Source organism: Danio rerio, chromosome 12, assembly GCF_049306965.1.
Source record: "Danio rerio strain Tuebingen ecotype United States chromosome 12, GRCz12tu, whole genome shotgun sequence".
In the NCBI taxonomy this organism is placed as follows: domain Eukaryota; kingdom Metazoa; phylum Chordata; class Actinopteri; order Cypriniformes; family Danionidae; genus Danio; species Danio rerio.
The window spans coordinates 7,750,001-7,767,774 of NC_133187.1; the positions used below are offsets into that span (position 1 = coordinate 7,750,001).

Below are 17,774 nucleotides of genomic sequence, written 5' to 3' on the forward strand. Positions count from 1 at the left end.
ATGATGTGAATCTCCCGTTCCACCACTTCCCAAAGGTGCTCTATTGGATTAAGCTCTGGTGACTGTGGAGGCCATTTAAGTGCAGTGAACTGATTGTCACGTTCAGGAAACCAGTCTGAGATGATTTTTTGTTTCATGACATGGTGCAATATCCTGCTGAAAGTAGCCATCAGAAGATGGTACACTGTAGTCATAAAGGGATGGACATGGTCAGCACAATACTCAGGTAGGCTGTGGTGTTGACACAATGCTCAGATGGTACTGATGGGCCCAAAGTGTGCCAAGAAAATATCCCCCACACCATTACACCACCAGCCTGAACCTTTGTTACAAGGCAGGATGGATTCATGCTTTCATGTTGTTGATGCCAAATTCTGACACGACCACCCGAATGTTGCAGCAGAAATCAAGACTCACCAGACAAGGTAACGGTTTGCCAATCTCCTGTTGTCCAATTTTGGTGAGCCTGTGCGAATTGTAGCCTCAGTTTCCTGTTTTTAGCTGGCAGGTGTGGTACCCGGTGTGATCTTCTGCTGCTGTAGCCCATCTGCCTCAAAGGTTGACGTGTTCAGAGATGCTCTTCTGCACACCTCAGCTGTAACAAATGGTTATTTGAGTTACTGTTGCCTGTCTTTAGGCTGGAACCAGTCTGGCCTCTCTCCTTTGACCTCTGACATAAAGGCATTGGTGCCCACAGAACTGCCACTCACTGGATTTTTTCTCTTTCTTGGAGCATTCTCTGTAAACCGAGGGTTGGTTTTGAAAATCCAAGTAGATCAGCAGTTTCTGAACTACTCAACCAGCCCATTTGGTGAGACACTAGAAAGTTTCTTGTCCAAGTTAAAACCCTAGCAGCTGCATTTTGAACCAGTAGTTTGTTTTAAAGAATGTTAGAAATCGGCTTTCATAATAGAAATACCATGGAAGTGAATGGTTACTGATTTTCAACATTTTTCAAAATGACTTCTTTTATGTTCAACAGAAAAAAAATACAGTCGAACAGGATTGTGACAAGCGAATGACGAAGGAAATTTTACATTTGTGTGAACAATCCCTTTAAGATAAATGCTGAAAAGAAGTACAAATGAGCGATACACAAATACAAATGAGCCATAAACAGAACACAGACGGCAAAACCTGGTATTAAATGTAGATTTTATTAAATGAAAATCTTCCAAATATACACCCAGTATCATCCAAGTAAATGTCAAGTTCATATATCTACACTCAAAAACGGTAATCTGTTAAGAGAACGATGAGTTCAGGGCTGAACAGACATTAGATCTCCAAAAACTACACACTGTACAAGTCAGTAAGCATCACATCTGCTTAACAAGAGTGTTTATTGATCTGTTTTGGATTAGTTCTCTTTTCCATAAAGATTCCTCATAACAACAACTTAAGTTTATTCGATTATTGAAAATAAATCACTATAAAAAAGTTCATTTCAGGGCAAACGGCTAGGATTCTACCATGGCTGACATTGAGAATACATAATTCATTGGGAAAACATACGAGTTTTCATTAGCTGAAATCTGTCTTCGTGTTACTTCCAAGAAGTTCAACGTTTTCAAAGTTCAAGGTCTGTATATTTCAGTATAGCGAACAGCAAGCGTAAAGACACCAAAGACATTGTCATAAAATGAATGCCGTGGAAATATTCCTGCCGTTCCACCAAACAAAAGCTCTAGCCAGTGTACAAACATTAACATGAGTGTTTTTAGACTTCAGTTGTCCGCTTGTTAAGATTCAACAGTTTCATGCCCTTAAATATTCTAAGCTTGATCAATCCAGTCTCACTAAAGTGCTTTAATAAGCACCGCCATACAGTAGTAACCAATCTGGTGCCATTCACTATTATTAATAAAACAAGACAAATAATCAGAAATGTAAATGATCTGACAGATAAACTTTAGCAATTAACAAAAGCGTAAATGTACACACAGGATTTCAGTGCATGAGATAAAAATGATTAATGGACAATAATTATTGAGTTATGCATGTACGACTATATCATTGTGTCTTTGTCCAGATAAGCATAAAGACAGTAATGTAAACATCGCTTCTTATGAACAAAAGCATATAATAATGGAGAGCAATAACAGTATTCCAGAGCTTTAGACCAATATTACATCTATGGTCACTAATGAAGACCCTTTTATAATTCCAACTCAGGCTCATTGAAGTAACTGCCTCACCCTACATTTTTGCGAAAAAATTACGTTGCTCTGGATACGTTTGGTTGCACGTTTCAGATGAAAAATCCACAAGAGGGTGCATTTTTGCACACGGTGTAACCCTAGAAGGGTCAAGCTTTAAACAGGAAAATTATTAAATCAGGTTGGTCATTTTTGAGCGAGTTGGTAAATGCTAATGGTCTAATTCAGTTCAATTATCTATGCTAAGCTAAGCTAAAAGTGCTCCTGTCAGACCTGGCTCAGATCAACTAAACTGTGTTGCTCTGGGTACATTTTGCTGCAAGTTTCAGATGAAAAAAAATCCACTAGAGGGCACTGTCTACATTTTTGCTAATCTGAAATACATAACTTAAGGTATGTTTTGTTGTATTATTGAAGCGGTTTGGTCATTTCTGAGTGAGATGCTATTTGCTAATGGTCTAATCTGGATCTGTGCTAAGCTAAGCTAAAAGTGCTCCTGCCAGATCTGGCTCAGATCAGCTAAAATATGTTGCTCTGGGTACATTTTGCTGCACGTGTTTGATCATTTCTGAGTGAGATGGTAAGTGCTAATGGTCTAATCCGATTCAATTATCTATGCTAAGCTAAGCTAAATGTGCTCCTGCCAGAAATAGCTATGATCAGCTAAAATATGTTGCTCTGGGTACATTTCGTTGCAGGTTTTAGATGACAAATCCACAAGAGGGCACTGTCTACATTTTTGCTAATCTGAAATACATTACTTAAGGTATGTTTTGTTGCACATGCAAGATGCCTTTCCTTTTGTATGAGAAGGCAGGGCTTGTCTTAAAACCAACAAATAGCGTTTTCAAAAGTAAATGCAAAAGAAAAATGCATCGCGGCCACATAGTTTACCTTGATTTTACATTGCTTTTATCTCCTTTGTGGAAGTGTGCTGCACTGGATTTGAACCAGAGCACTCTGCGTTAGTAAAACACTATACAATGTGAGCTAATGAGCAAACTGACCAGATCAAACATGTCTTTTTCTTTTATAAATTGAGATAGATAGTTGAGGCAAATATATTAAACTACTTGCTATTTGCTTGTTAAGTTATTTTATAGTATTTATTTGGTGTTGTGCAAAGAACTGCACAAAAAGAACCCTTTATTTGTCTGTAATATCTCCCTGTAAATTTCATTAGTGTGAAAAGGAACAAATTGTTGTAGTCATACTGCCTTGCAGCGCTCATTTTACATAAAAACCGCAGTCAAACGTACGTCAAAGCACGTTTTTGTGGTTCGCAAAAAAAGTAGGCTGAATCATATTTCCAATGAGCCCATGTTACATAATACACGATCACTTATTTACTTTTTGATAGGCACAAAGGTCATTTGTAATATATCTCCATTTTGAAACTACGCCATTTATGCACGTGTTGTATTTTTGGGAACAAAACGGAAAGCTAATGTTCCTATGTTGTGCCATTTTAAAGGTGCGTGTGAACAAGAACGTTAAATGGTTTTCGTACGTTGCATTATGCTAGCTGTCTTTCAACATCATCACAGATGATCACAACAAGACAATACAGACATAAACAACAACAAAAAATCTAAATGAGATCCATATGAACATAATAAAAAATAAGTTTCCTGATATCATGAGCTGAACATATTGAGATGTAAAGTGATGATTGTAAAACATGTAAGTATAAGACCATTTGTATTAATACACTGTCTGCCTGAGAACTAAACACCAACTATGGATTTCCACAACTTTTTTCCAGTCAAGGCAAAACACCATGTACATGTTTTCGATGAAATCATTTCAAAAGCTAGTTTAATTTTCTGAATGTAACCAAGGAAAGATTGTTAATTCATCTCCAAATCACAATTTTTAAGGGGTCATGAACCACATTGTACATCTTTCCAAATTCTGAAATATTGTGTTTTGGAACGCACACTGATTTTGCTATGATAGGAGACTTGGAATTTAACACTGACTGCAATGATTGCGCAACAGTTTTGTAAATAATATAATCTATAGACCTGTATAGAAAATATGTCATTAAATGTTGAAATACTTGGTACATAAACCATATTTACTAGACAGCAGAAACAAGCAAAAGTGATTCAATATCGATTGTGATTTGCGACATTAAAGGATTCAATATAATCAGCATTGCATTATCTTTCATTTTTAGACACTTACATCTATGTATTACATCATATTGAACCTAAATCTGAAGCGAGCCATTCTGGATGCTAAATATGGTGTTTTTAAACGATGTTTAATAACGGTGTTTTTTTTGTACTTAAGAAGTTCTGAAACTTGCAAGATGATTTTAAAGTACACATATGTCAAAAGATCAAAGGAAACTTGATTTCTCGATTCATGGCCCCTTCAAAATTACTAAAATTAATTTAATGAATATATTTTTTAATAAAAGTCAAAACTTTAAATGTAGACCTTGGTTAAAAGGTTAGTTTAACCAAAAATAAAGCTTCTGTCATCTTTTGTTCACCCACCACTTGTTTCAAACCTGTCAACGTTTCTTTCTTCAGTTGAAAAAAAAAGAAAAGATACAAATTTTGGAATAAATTATTAGAAACTGGTAGCCAGTGGTTTTCATCCCTGTGTTAATGAGCATTTTAAAGTAGTTGCACGAGAAACATGTAATGGAAATGTTGTATTTAAAATAAAAATGCCAAAAAAAAGTTACATTTAAATTGAATAATTCGCAAACAAAAACAATTTTTACACTCACTGGAGGTGGTGATCAAAAAAGGTTTAATGTAAACAATGAGAGACGGAAAGACTTTTGCTAAATAAACGCTGACCTAGCAAACATTACACCAAAGTGCCAAACCAGCTGTCTCCATTATGCTTGCCTTGCTTACTATTAGTTGCTAGGTTACCAATACTACAGTCAGCCACTCTAAAAACGTAATAGAATCTCATCTAATACACATTTGTTTGTTGCTTTTTTGAAAACTTTGAAAATGCTAAAGGCTAATTCCAGCATTCTTCAATTTCCAATATTATTCTAAGTATATATATATATATATATATATATATACATATACTTAGAATAATATTGGAAACTGGTTGTTACTGGTTTCCATCCTTGTGTTAACGCATATTTTAAAGTAATCGCATAAGAAACAAGGTATGGAAATGACAAATTTTGATCAGAAATGCCATATTTTGTGAAAAAAAAAAAAACAAAAAAAAAAACTTTACACTCACTTGAGGTGGTTTATGGAAAAGGGTTAATATAAATGACGAGATATAAAAACACATTTGCTGAATAAACTCTGATGTAGCAAACATTAGGGACTAATCAGCGATCTCCATTATGCTTGCTTTGCTTACTATTGGTTGCTAAGTTACCAATAACACAGTCAGCCACTCTTAAAACGTGATGGAAACCCTCCAAAGTCGCATTTGTTTGATGTTGTTTGTTTTTTTTTTTTTTTTGCAAACTTTAAAAATGCTCCTGGCTAATTCCAGCATGCTTCAAAATAATATCTGTAGTTACCTGAAGAAAGAGACTCGTAAATGTTTTCAACAACCTGAGGGTGAATAAATAATGAGTAAACAAAATTGAGGTGAATTGTCAAGTTAAATGACTGACAATGGTTTTCTCTGCTGCAAATAAAAAACAAATAAGAGAGAAGATAAACAACAAATGAAGTGTAAAACCATGTCTTTGTTAAAAAAAGTTAACAATAGAGGATATTCCTGTTTTTCCTCTTACGGTATCCTACTAAAAATACGATCATATCCTATTCAACCCCCAAATAAATCAAACACCAGCTAGTAATAAGAGAAATTATTAAAATCCCCATTCAAGCTGACTTCATTGATGGAAACTTTGGCATTTGACGCAGACACACTATATACACACACAAGGGCTGTATATATGATGAAGAAAACGGGGGATTCTCGACAGATATTGCATTAGTAATCACAAACTGTGTACACATTTACAAAGATTTAATTCTTCTCAAATCACATTTTCTTTATAAAAAAAAACAACTGAGATAAAATTCACGATTCAACAGGTCTGAAACAGACAGGGTCATATTGGCAGCATATACGTACGACAAAATCCTCACACATCAACTTCCTATCTTCCATTACACTGATTTAAAAAAAATAAAACAAAATAAAATAATAATAAAAAAACTGCAATGGCTCTGGAAACAGGAACTGCTCTGTAACATCTGAGGCATAATATCATTAGAGTGTTTCGATATTCTTCTTTAGTCGGGATAAACGTACAAGCACTATAGATTCATTTACCTGAGTAAGATATCATAACAAACTGTACAAAGCTTTTAAAAGACTAAAGCACATACATTGTAGACGATGGATTACAAACAGGTTACTCCACTGACGCTGTAGGTAGTGCAGATTTAGAGAGAGGCGGATAAACAGACACAACCAAGACCACCCATACCTTCACTCCAGAATCTGATGTAGGACCTTCAGGAGGTTCTTCAGGCCGTAGATGTATCCCTGGTCGGGAACGTCACTAGGGAAGACATGTGCAAAGTCGATCATCTTAACCTCCACGTCACTAACCGTGTCCGCTGCTGCTTCATTTTTGGTCTCTTTTTGCTCCTCTTCCAGTCTTGCCAGGCTGCAGTTTCCGTTGGGCTGCTGCGAGGAGCTCCAGACGCCGTTGTCCTGATTGGTTTGGTAGTGGCTCCGGACGCAGCTTTTCTTGTGCAGGGAGTACATGGTGGAGATGTTGTTGTTCTGCTCGCAGGTCTCAGGTTTGATCGGGCTTTCCGGAAGGCTCTGGGATCCGGGATTTGGCGCGCAGACGCCCTCGTACACGAAGAGAAGAGAGCTTGCATAAAAGTTGAACCGACTCTGGCCTTCGAACCATTGTAGGATCTTCTGGACTTTGAGGATGCTGGCAGTGATGGCGTCTTTGCGGAGAGTTTCACCATTGTAGAAGAACTTGGATAGACCTGCGGGATGAGGATGGTGCTTGTAATATCATTTAAAGCTCTATACTGAGACCACTAATTCAGACCAGCTATCTGCATGCAGTTCAGGACAAAATTACACTAGTACACGCAAAAAATTACTCGAGGAATTAAGTTATTAATGGGACACAGTGGCACAGTGGTTAGCACCGTTGTCTCACAGCCAGAAGGTTGCTGGTTTGAGCCCCAGCTGGGCCAGTTGGCATTTCTGTGTGGAGTTTGCATGTTCTCAAACTCCAAATACCTGACACTAAAAGCGTTTTAGATATTTTTGAGGGGAATCTCTTCATCCACCACCAGCATGCGGCATCCACCTGGATGATGGGATGGCAGCCATATTGTGCCAGACTGCACACCACACACCAGCTGATTGGTGGAGATGAGACAGAAAGATGAAGTCAATTATGATATGGGGATGGTTAGGAGGCCATGATGGACAGATGCCTGTGGGCCTACTCTTTTTTGAAGGATATTGTGGGATTACAGAGAGTCAGCAGAGAGTCAACAGAGAGTCAGGACCTTAGTTTAGGGGCCCAATCACAATTCTATTTTTGTACCCCTTCCCCTTCCACTTGGCCCTTAAAACGGAGTGTAAAAGAGAAGGGCTTCAAAATTTTCCTCTAAGAAATGTGACAGCACTACACCACCTGCACACGTCATCATGTCATCGCAATCTCTTGCTTCAAATGAGATCAGACGATCGTGACTGCTGTAGTTATTCCAGAGTCTCTTTTTAGAAAGGAGGTTAAGTGAAAACTCAAACCATGTTAACCCTGAAATGAGAGAAACTCTGGGTTTTCCGTTTCAAAATGGCAAGTTTGTCAAAATGGAGGAAGCAGTGCAAGTCAAGCCTGTTTCTGAAAGAGAGGTAACTTTAACTCAGAGTCAGTTCCCGTGGTCACTTACTCTGAGAACCTAACCTGGTCAGGAGAAGGTTTATTCTCTAAACTCTTGAGTTTCTGTCGGTCTCCTTCCCTTTTTTTAAGACGAAGCTGTATTTCTAGCCTTAGCCTTACATTTCCACCCACCTGGTATTTTTGGTATTTATTTTTAGGAAATCATTGAAGGCATATATTATGTTATCATAATGATATAATGTGGCAATAAGATCGTAACTGCACTGTGTATTTACACCGTGGCCATATTCATCATGTAAACACACAAAAACAACATTAAAATTATAGCAGACACTGAAAAATGTCATTCCCAGACACTAGACCAGGGGTCAGGAACCTTTTTTTTTTAATCAAATGCATTTTTTAAAGGAGCCATATGGGGTGTGTTTAAATAACAAAACCTTTATTTATTTGTAAACAAAACCTTTATTTATGTCAAATTCCCTTTAACGCAAGTCATTTCACGTGACGGCCATCTTTGAAACACCTCTCGGACAGTATGCTTGGGCATTCTGTTTGAATGGGGAAACATCAAATCCTCCAAAACTACTTGCCAAGCTATAAATTACATTTCATATTACGAATAACCAATGAAATTAAACAACAACAGTTTATTTAGTTTCATTTCTAAATGTTCGTATCACACAAAATATACAAAAACTCACATCTGGTCTGAGCCCCTTCCCTGGAGAATTGTCATTTTATAGCGAACGCTGATTGGCTTCTGTACTAGAAGGTGGGGCTTCATTTGCCATATACAGTTACACTTTTCCCTATTCAAAAGTATACGGGTGACGCGTCTTGTGTATTCTATAGGCTGCGTCTGAAACCACTCAGTAGGTACTGCATCTGAATTTAAACGTACTACTTGGCCGTTAGAAAAGTACGTTCTATACAGTATGAATGGAATCTGGACGTACTACACCTGCCATTTTGTCACGATCACATGACCTACCTGTGTCAGTTGCGTCGCTTCACTCCCATTTATAAATTCTCTCGCGGGGCATCATGGGATAGCACAGCGTGCATGGGATGTGCACTTTAGAATCTCGCCGGAAGTAGTAAGTCATCCGGGTACTTCTCGCATACTGATTTTCGAATTCTATGAATTCGGATATACTACTCGGCTCACATACTGATTTAAGTGTATTGTATAGTATGGAAGTATGCGGTTTCGGACGCAGCCATAGTCTTTGTTTATGTCCATACACAACTCCTTATAAAAAAATGTTGTCTAATGTAATTTAAATTTCCACATTTCAACAAAATATGGTTTATGGTAAGAGCAGCCTGGCAGTAATTACACTGAGGTGGTGCTACGTTATTCAGTCAATATAAATGTGTCAACCTAGAATGTCCAATTCGACATCTGGTATAAATAGTATGATCAAGCCTGGTCCTAGTAAATTATAATTTCGAGTGTCTTTCATTTATTTTCAGGTTAATTTCATGTAATTTTTTATTCATGCAGTTGTCCCATTCTCTTTATCTGCCCCTTTTAGGCCATGAGCGAAATTGTGCCATTTTTGTGACTGTCGCTTTAAATTCAAATGAGATGCTCTTTTCAAAAGAGGGCGGAGCTACAAATGTGCCAGCATAGTGGCAGATTCAAAAACAAGACTAACATCCTATGCTAATGAGGGAGAGATCGTCATTAATGAGTGGGGCTTTGCCCCACTGATGACACATACAAAGGGAGAATGTCAATCAAAGTGTTTCTGCAGACTGTTTTTATCAAGTGTGATTATAAAAAAAAAATGATTACTACATTTTTACCATTAGAAGCTGATTATATTTACAGACTGTTGCCACACAACTGTGCTTAATCCCATTACAAAAGTGATTTTTGCATAATAGCTGTCCCTTAAAGTCTGGTCGCAGAGTTCTTAATGAGCTGCAAATGAGAATGAGAGGGCTGATTTACACCCAGGTACAAAAAAGTAATAGTCCAAACGAGATGACACGAAAACAACGTTGTCTTCAAATGAGTGGATGGCATACCCGTCAACCCTCCCGTTCTTCCTAGGATTCTCCCTTATTTTACAGTTCTATCCCGCTATCATCCCGTAAATGTATTGTCCCGTATTTGTAGTCTTTCTCTGATGGGTTGTAAATAAACATTAAAGAGCTGAGCCTCCCTGTACTCAACCCATACCGCCAAACCACCAGGGGCCACCCTTACCCTTAAATGTAAGTCTGTTCTGTGCTTTCGCTATGTTCGGACATAAAACACTTTAAAATAAACATAAAACAGCGCGATTCTCTTCCTATTCATTACAGATGCCGTCTCCCCTTCATATGCAATTCTCAAAACGGTCATATAACGGCTGCATGACTGTCAGCTGACGCGCTCCATAGTGATAAATAGACGATTCTGTACTTGTGATTTAAAGCGGAGCGAAAGTCCGGGTTTTGGGTGCATGTTTAAACAGACAGATACACTTAACTAATAATAATAATAACAACAACAACATCTAAAGATGTCGATCTTGGTGTCTTTTTTTTCCCAAACACTAGTCATGTCATCCTAAATGAGCATAAAAAGTTCGAATGCTTTCATTATAACAAAAGATGTGTGCATTTTTAAAGAGACACATCTGTTATTTAATGTAATCAAATTAAATAAATCTAAATGAATCATTTATTCGTTGCTCTTCATCCAGATTGTGTAAGTTACACATTGAAGAAATGGCTAATGAGATTTGATAGCTTGATTCTGTTTCTTTATAATAGCTATTAATTTTAATAAGCTAAACGGTTTGCTAATTTATTTGCTTTTAATGTATACTACTTATGTTTTCTTTTGTAAATAATAATAAAACATATTACTGACCACTTAACTGTTTATTTACAATGAAACATCTCCAAATGAGCATATTTAGTAAATTGGGGATTTCTTAAGGGGAGTGGGGATGGGATCGGTGGAATCCCTTTTTATGGTGGGCATATCCTTTTATTTCCACATCCCAATGTTGACAGGTATGGTGGGTGATCACCTTCATCCGGCACTCAAGCAAACAGAACTATTTCATTTTGTAATGACATCAATTTATATACTGTGATTGATTCTTATACATCTTACCCTCAAGTTTATATTCAAGTTCTTTATTATTATTATTATTATTTCTTTCTCTCTCTTGTATCTTTTTTCGTTGACAATGTAATTATTGCATACAAATATTGCTACATGTCAGCTGTATTTTTGCAAACAAAAAATAAATTAATAATTATACGTAGACATAGATAGTACCTTCCATGATGGTGTCCTTCCCGAGCCCTCTTCCATAATGCTGGTCATAGGTGTCAAAACCGTCTGAGCCCACTTTATACACCTAACAGACATAAACACAGAGAAAAGCATGAGGATGAGTGAAAGTGGACAGTTTCTCCCTCTAGAGGACATGTTCAGTCATTACATTCACTTTTCAGTTATGAGGAAATGTAATTCAAGTTGAACTTCTGGAAAGGGTGACAAGGGAGAAAATATAATATCGTACCATGTAATTTGGGTTTATTTTGAGAAGGGCATTAAGTTCCTTTCTATATCATCCAAATCAACAGCGCAATTATGAGTAATGGTTCTGTTTGCTTGGTGGTTATGTAGATCGGCTCTTTTCATCCATCTGTTTTTTTTTTTTACCCCAGTACGGGCTGGCAGAGAGCAGAACCCCTGGCACGAACCGCGACCGAAAATTTGCATACTGTCTGCTCACCATCAATATTTCACTGAAGAAATAAAAAATAAAACTTGGACCTCACTGGCCATCCTGTGCCTGATTTTAGACAACTATCCAGAAGACTTCAAAACTTGATTTTGTTTTTGCTAAGATGAGCCAGTGATTTTGCTTCAATTATCAGCCTCTGCTAAGGTTTTTTTTTTTTTTTTAATTAGGTAGACCTTTAAGCCAGGAGCAATAAAAGAGGGAAAACAAACAAGACAAAATATATTTCAGGATGTAGGAAGGTAAAGTAAGCTGTGTCCCGTCAAGGTCAATCAATGAGGAATGCATAAAGGATTACATTATAAATAAAATAACTCCCTTTAACCCTTTATAGGGCACTCATTGGTAAAAACCCTGGGGTGTTACAGGGAATTATTAAAAAAAAACTTAAAAACTTTTATGATTTAAAAAATGTATTTAAATTACTATTATTAAAGTAATAATTATTATTAAAGTAATAATAATAATAACAACAACAACAACAACAAAAATAATAATAGTTAATAAATAAATTAAAATAAATTAATTAAAATGATAATAATAATAATAATAATAATAATAATAATAATAATAATAATAATAATGTTGAAAAATACATAAAAACAATAAATAATTAAATAAATAATTAAAAAAAAAAATAATAATAATAATAAAATTATAAATAAAAATGAATTAATAAAAAAATGTAAAAATAAACAATAAATAATACATATATAACACATTTTAATAAATAAATAAAACTAATAATAAACTAATCATATTAATAATAATAATAATAATGAATAAAATAAAAATATAAATACATAAAACAATAATATACATAAAAAAACAAAAATTTACAATAAAATAAAAAAATCAATAAAATCAATAAAAATAATTAAAACAATAATAAATAAAAATTATAATTACAAAAAAAAAAAAATATAAATAAAAACTAAAAAATACACAGCTCTCAATTTGATAGGCATTGTAAAAAAAGAAAGCCCCTATTGTAACATTTAGAAATACCATTAAGAAGCACCATACTTATTAAAATGAGCATATAAGACATAAGCATATAAACATAACTTTGTTTTGTATTAATTGTAAGAAATTGTCCTGTTCATACCTTTTATATCTTGTAGTTCTAAGAAAGCAACTTCAGAAATGCAATAAAAACAAAATATAAACTCCAAATGCTATATAAACTTTCACAAGTCCCGATTTATGCTAAGCTAAAAGTTATTATTACATGTAAATATTATTTATTTTGGAAGGACAGCATATAACTGCAGGTTAACTACATTTGAATACTGCCAACGCTTTACACAACTCTTCAACGTTTCAGATTTTGGCTGTAAGGATGTGATTCTTTTGTGAATCTGCTTTGGAACAGCAATTATTGTGGAAAGTGCTATACAAGTAAAAATTTAATTGAACTGAACTGTGCTCTTGTCAGACAAAACAAAATTAGAAAAATTCAACAATATAACTTTAGTAGACTTGTAAAATGAGTGTTTTTTTTTTTCAAAAATAAAAAGTAGAGTGCTCCGATAAGTTTATATCTTGCAATTCTGAGTGTAAAAAAAATCAGAAATGCAGAACATGCATCAGAAAAGCTTTACAACTCCATCTTCGAAACAAACATAACATTCAAAAGGCATTGCATACACAGCCTTCAGTCAGCCTTGCAGCACATTTCCTCTAAGAAAATGAAGCACACTTTGTCTCTGACTAAGTAAGAATGTTGCATAACGCTCATCCATCATGAGCGAATGATAAAGGGTTTGGAGGCCTCCACCCTTGTTTCTCAAGAGACGAGCTAAAGACCCTGAGGATGCTGGGAGAGGCCAGCGTGATAAGCTCATCCTGTCTGATGGACATCCAGATATCCAAATATAACCTTCTTCATGATCTCTATCTCACACATGCATGCACATTTTACTGTGTGAAGCTAATGATGTTTGCTGTGTGTGAAGCCTACTTTGTTTTAAGATAAAATGTGTTAAATTTGCAATGATTTATATTTTTGACAGGTTCTGCATTTATAGAATATATATATATATATATATATATATATATATATATATATATATATATATATATATATATATATATATATATATATATATATATAGCATAAAAACAGCAAGTATAAACTCACTGGCCACTTTAATAGGTACACCTTACTAGTACAGAGTTGGGCCATTTTTGCCTTCAAAACCACCTTAATCCTTCGTGGCATAGATTCAACAAGGTACCAAAAATATTCCTCAGAGATTTTGCTCCTTATTGACATGATAGTACGGGCAGTTGCTGCAGATTTGTCAACTGCACATCCATGATGCAAATCTCCCTTTCCACCACATCCCAAAGGTGCTCTATTGGATTGAGTTCTGATGACTGTTGAGGCCATTTGAGTACAGTGAACTGATTGTCATGTTCAAGAAACCAATCCGAGATGATTTGCTCTTTATGACATGATGCGTTATCCTGCTGGAAGTAGCCATCAGAGTGTGGTCATAAAGAGACATGGTCAGCAACAATACTCAGGTAGGCTGTGGCTTTGACAATGCTCAATTGGTACTATTAGGCCCAAAGTCTGCCAAGAAAATATCCTCCACACCATTACACCACCACCACCAATCTGAACCGTTGATACAAGGCAGAATGGATCTATACTTTCATGTTTTCCAAATGACATGACACCAAATTCTGACCCTACCATTCGAATGTCGCAGCAGAAATCGAGGCTCATCAGACCAGGCAATGTTTTTCCAGTCTTCTATTGTCCAATTTTGGTGAGTCTGTGCTAATTGTAGCCTCAGTTTCCGGTTCTTAGCTGACAGGAGTGGCAATTGTATGTGAAAATCCAGGTAGATCAGCAGTTGCAACCATGTGATTGGCTGATTAGAAATGTGGGTTAACTGAGCAGTTAGACAGGTGTACCTATTAAAGTGGCCGTTTTTTTTAAATCTCAAATGACTGTTTGTTCTAGCTTGAACCTTTGAGGGGTAGTGCATCAAAAGTGGCCAAAATGATTTGAATATGCCCTATCTAGTAAACATCTTTGAATCTCCATTGGTCTATGGCAATTACATAATAGCTGTGGCTTTTATTTATTGTCTAGGAATCTCTTCAGTTCAGTCTGTTGTAGTCAAGGTCAGTGGGATTTTAAAGAAATATATGCAGAGCATTGCTTTATAGTAAAAATTGAAATGAAAAAATGTGACTTAACTAAATAGCGGATCTTCCAGAAAATTCCTGTACAGTCCAAATGTTCTTCAAAGGAAATGAAAATGATAATAAAAAATTAATTCTTTCAAATTTTCTTAAATTCATGATTATTTCAGTTTAAATTACTGTCTGTCTTATTTATTTATTTATTGGCAAACAAACTCCCAATGAAGGTTTCCTGTTTTACAGAAGTGGTAAACCCATATACAGTCTTTCAGAGCGGAAACATTCCTTCTCTGTTGGTTAACTTGACCTTTTACACTCACCTTTGGTTACACACGTTCTCCTTCTAAACTGTATCCTCCTCATTTAGACTGAACAGATTTTCATTTCTCTTCTGACAGTATGACTCACTGACTGCATGAAAAGCTCTCCGTTGAGAACATTCTCATCTCAGCTTTATACATTTTTTTTTTTAACAGATGATGGAGATCACAAGCGGAAATATTAACTTTCTAAAGAACTAAATTTGTGTTTTAATAGTATGATTAACACAACAACAAAGTGCTAAAACATATTTCCTTCACTATTTTTAGGTGTCTCCTACATAAATGTCAAATCTCAATTTATACAGATAAGCCAAAATGACCAAAACACTATATCCTTCATGCCAGGACAGTAAACAAACAACTTACACAAAACTTAATTGGGGCCCAAAGTGTCGATTAGTTGCACTCTTTAAATTTCCAAAAGTGCCTTCAAAGTAGCTGTTTATAAGCACTTTGGTTGGGACAGACATCTCAATATGGCAGCAATAACTGTTTTCCCACCAAAATTCCCTTCGGAGGGCAATATATAGTGTAAGTGATTAATTACTTAAATCAAGTAAACCAATTGCCTTAAAAGCAGCAAGTTGACTTCACAAAGATAATTTAAGTAACCTATTGTAACTTGTAACCGTTAAGTTGGCTTAATTTTTTAATTACGCAAATTGTACTCACTTTTTCCTTTTTAAATAATAATAATAAATGTATCACTTTTTTCCAATATACCGTGATAACATTTGTTTTTTTCCAGAATTTCTGTTTCTAGCAAAATTACAGTAACTAAAATAAATATAATAAATAACGAAATAGTCTGACACTGTAAAAAGGGATTAGTTGACTTTAAAAGTGAGTACAGCTAGCATAATTATAAAAGTCAAGTCAATGTAACCGTTATACGTTACAATAGGTTTACTTGCATTACATACTTACATTACTTACATGAAGTCAACTCGTTGCTTTTAAGGCAACTGGTTTACTCGCTTCAAGTAACTGATCATTTTTTACAGTGTACTATTTAGAACACACCTTATGCACTGTAAACAAAATAAGTTGACTTAATTAAAAACTGTGGAGCAACTTGCTGCACAGGTTTTGTTTTTTGAGTAGCCTTCACTTTTTACCCAAGTACTACATTTTTGCAAGAATTAAGTTGAGGCAAAGGTTTGCAGCAAGTGCCTTATAATTTTAAGTTGTCAACTTTTTTTTTTTTACATTAACAACTTTTAACCCAAGTACTGCACTTGTCTCGAATAAAGGGTCGACTCAAACATTTCTGCAGCAAGTTGCCTTATAATTTTAAGTTGTCAACTTTAACGGTAATCCAAGTACTAAGTTGAGTCAACTCAAAAGCTGTGCCTTACAATTTTAAGTTAGTTCAACTTAAGAACTGCATTTTTTGCAAAAACTTAACTCAATTTAAGTTAAATCAACTCAAAAAGCTTGACAGCAAACTCTTACAATCTTAGGTTGTCAACTTTTTTTTTTTTTTTTACAGTAACAACTTAACCCAAGTGCTGCACTTGTTTCAATTTAAGTCAACTCAAATTTGTAAAGCAACTTGCAGCCGAGCTTTTCAAGTAGAGTCAACTTAAGAACAGCATGTCTGAAAGAATTTAACTCGGTTTAAAGTTGAGTCGACTCAAAAATCTCTGCGGCAAGTACCTTTACAATTTTAGGTTGAGTTAACTCAACTCAAAAAAATGTTTGCAGTTTGTTCAAACTACTTGATTAAAATGAGCTCAAAAACACAATTTTAAGGGTTTTTGGTGACAACTCAATTTTATGTTCAATCCACTTAATTTTGTAAAAGTATATAAGTTAATTCCTTCATGTTGTTCCAACACAGACTGATTTAGTGGAACCCAGCATTTATAGTGTAAGAACGGCATTTTTCAAGAAGTTAACTTTATTTATTGGAGTCAACTCAAAAAGCTCTGCAGCAAGTTGCCTTACAATTTTAGGTTGTCAACTTAAGAACTGCATTTGAGCAAGAATTTAACTCAATTTTACGATGAGTCAACTTTTTGTGTGTGGCTAAATCTGTGCATATACTGTCCTTTAGTGCACCACTGTAATTGTTGTAACACACATGCAATTCAAAATGTTATTCTTTTTTTGTTAGAGGTGCTGTATGAAGAATGTCTCTGTATACCTAGGCAGAGTCCAATAATAAGAGTTCAGTACATGAAAATGGCCACACCGTGAGCCTCAGACACCATTGTTGAGGCCAATGGCAAATCCTGAACAGGCAGGCGATATGTATTAATGTTTAAACCTTTTAGAAACCTGAAGTGTAAACGGCACCGAATTATTTTTGGAGCTGTCATGACTTTGCTTCCTTGACGCAAGTTATTAATTCATCACTGTGGTCATTTTACACATGATGACATACAATAAACAGGACGAGCTGTTATCGTCAGTGTCAGTCTCCAAAAGCCTGTCAAGCTTTGAGAAATTACAGATAGCTGTGGAATTTTCAGCCTTATTTCCAAGACTTATTTGCAAATACATGCTGCCAAGAAAACATGACTGC

At 35.4% G+C, this 17,774-nt stretch overlaps 1 protein-coding gene across 1 annotated transcript in view; it reads right to left on the minus strand.

The window, feature by feature from the left end:
- Nucleotides 1-6,120: 6,120 nt before the first annotated feature.
- ipmkb (inositol polyphosphate multikinase b) overlaps nt 6,121-17,774 on the minus strand; it is a 36,155-nt gene continuing 24,501 nt past the window's right edge. The window contains 2 exon segments of the mRNA NM_001080064.1: nt 6,121-7,123; nt 11,288-11,369. Of these exon segments, the coding sequence (NP_001073533.1) occupies nt 6,606-7,123; nt 11,288-11,369 (600 nt within the window). The 3' untranslated portion in view covers nt 6,121-6,605.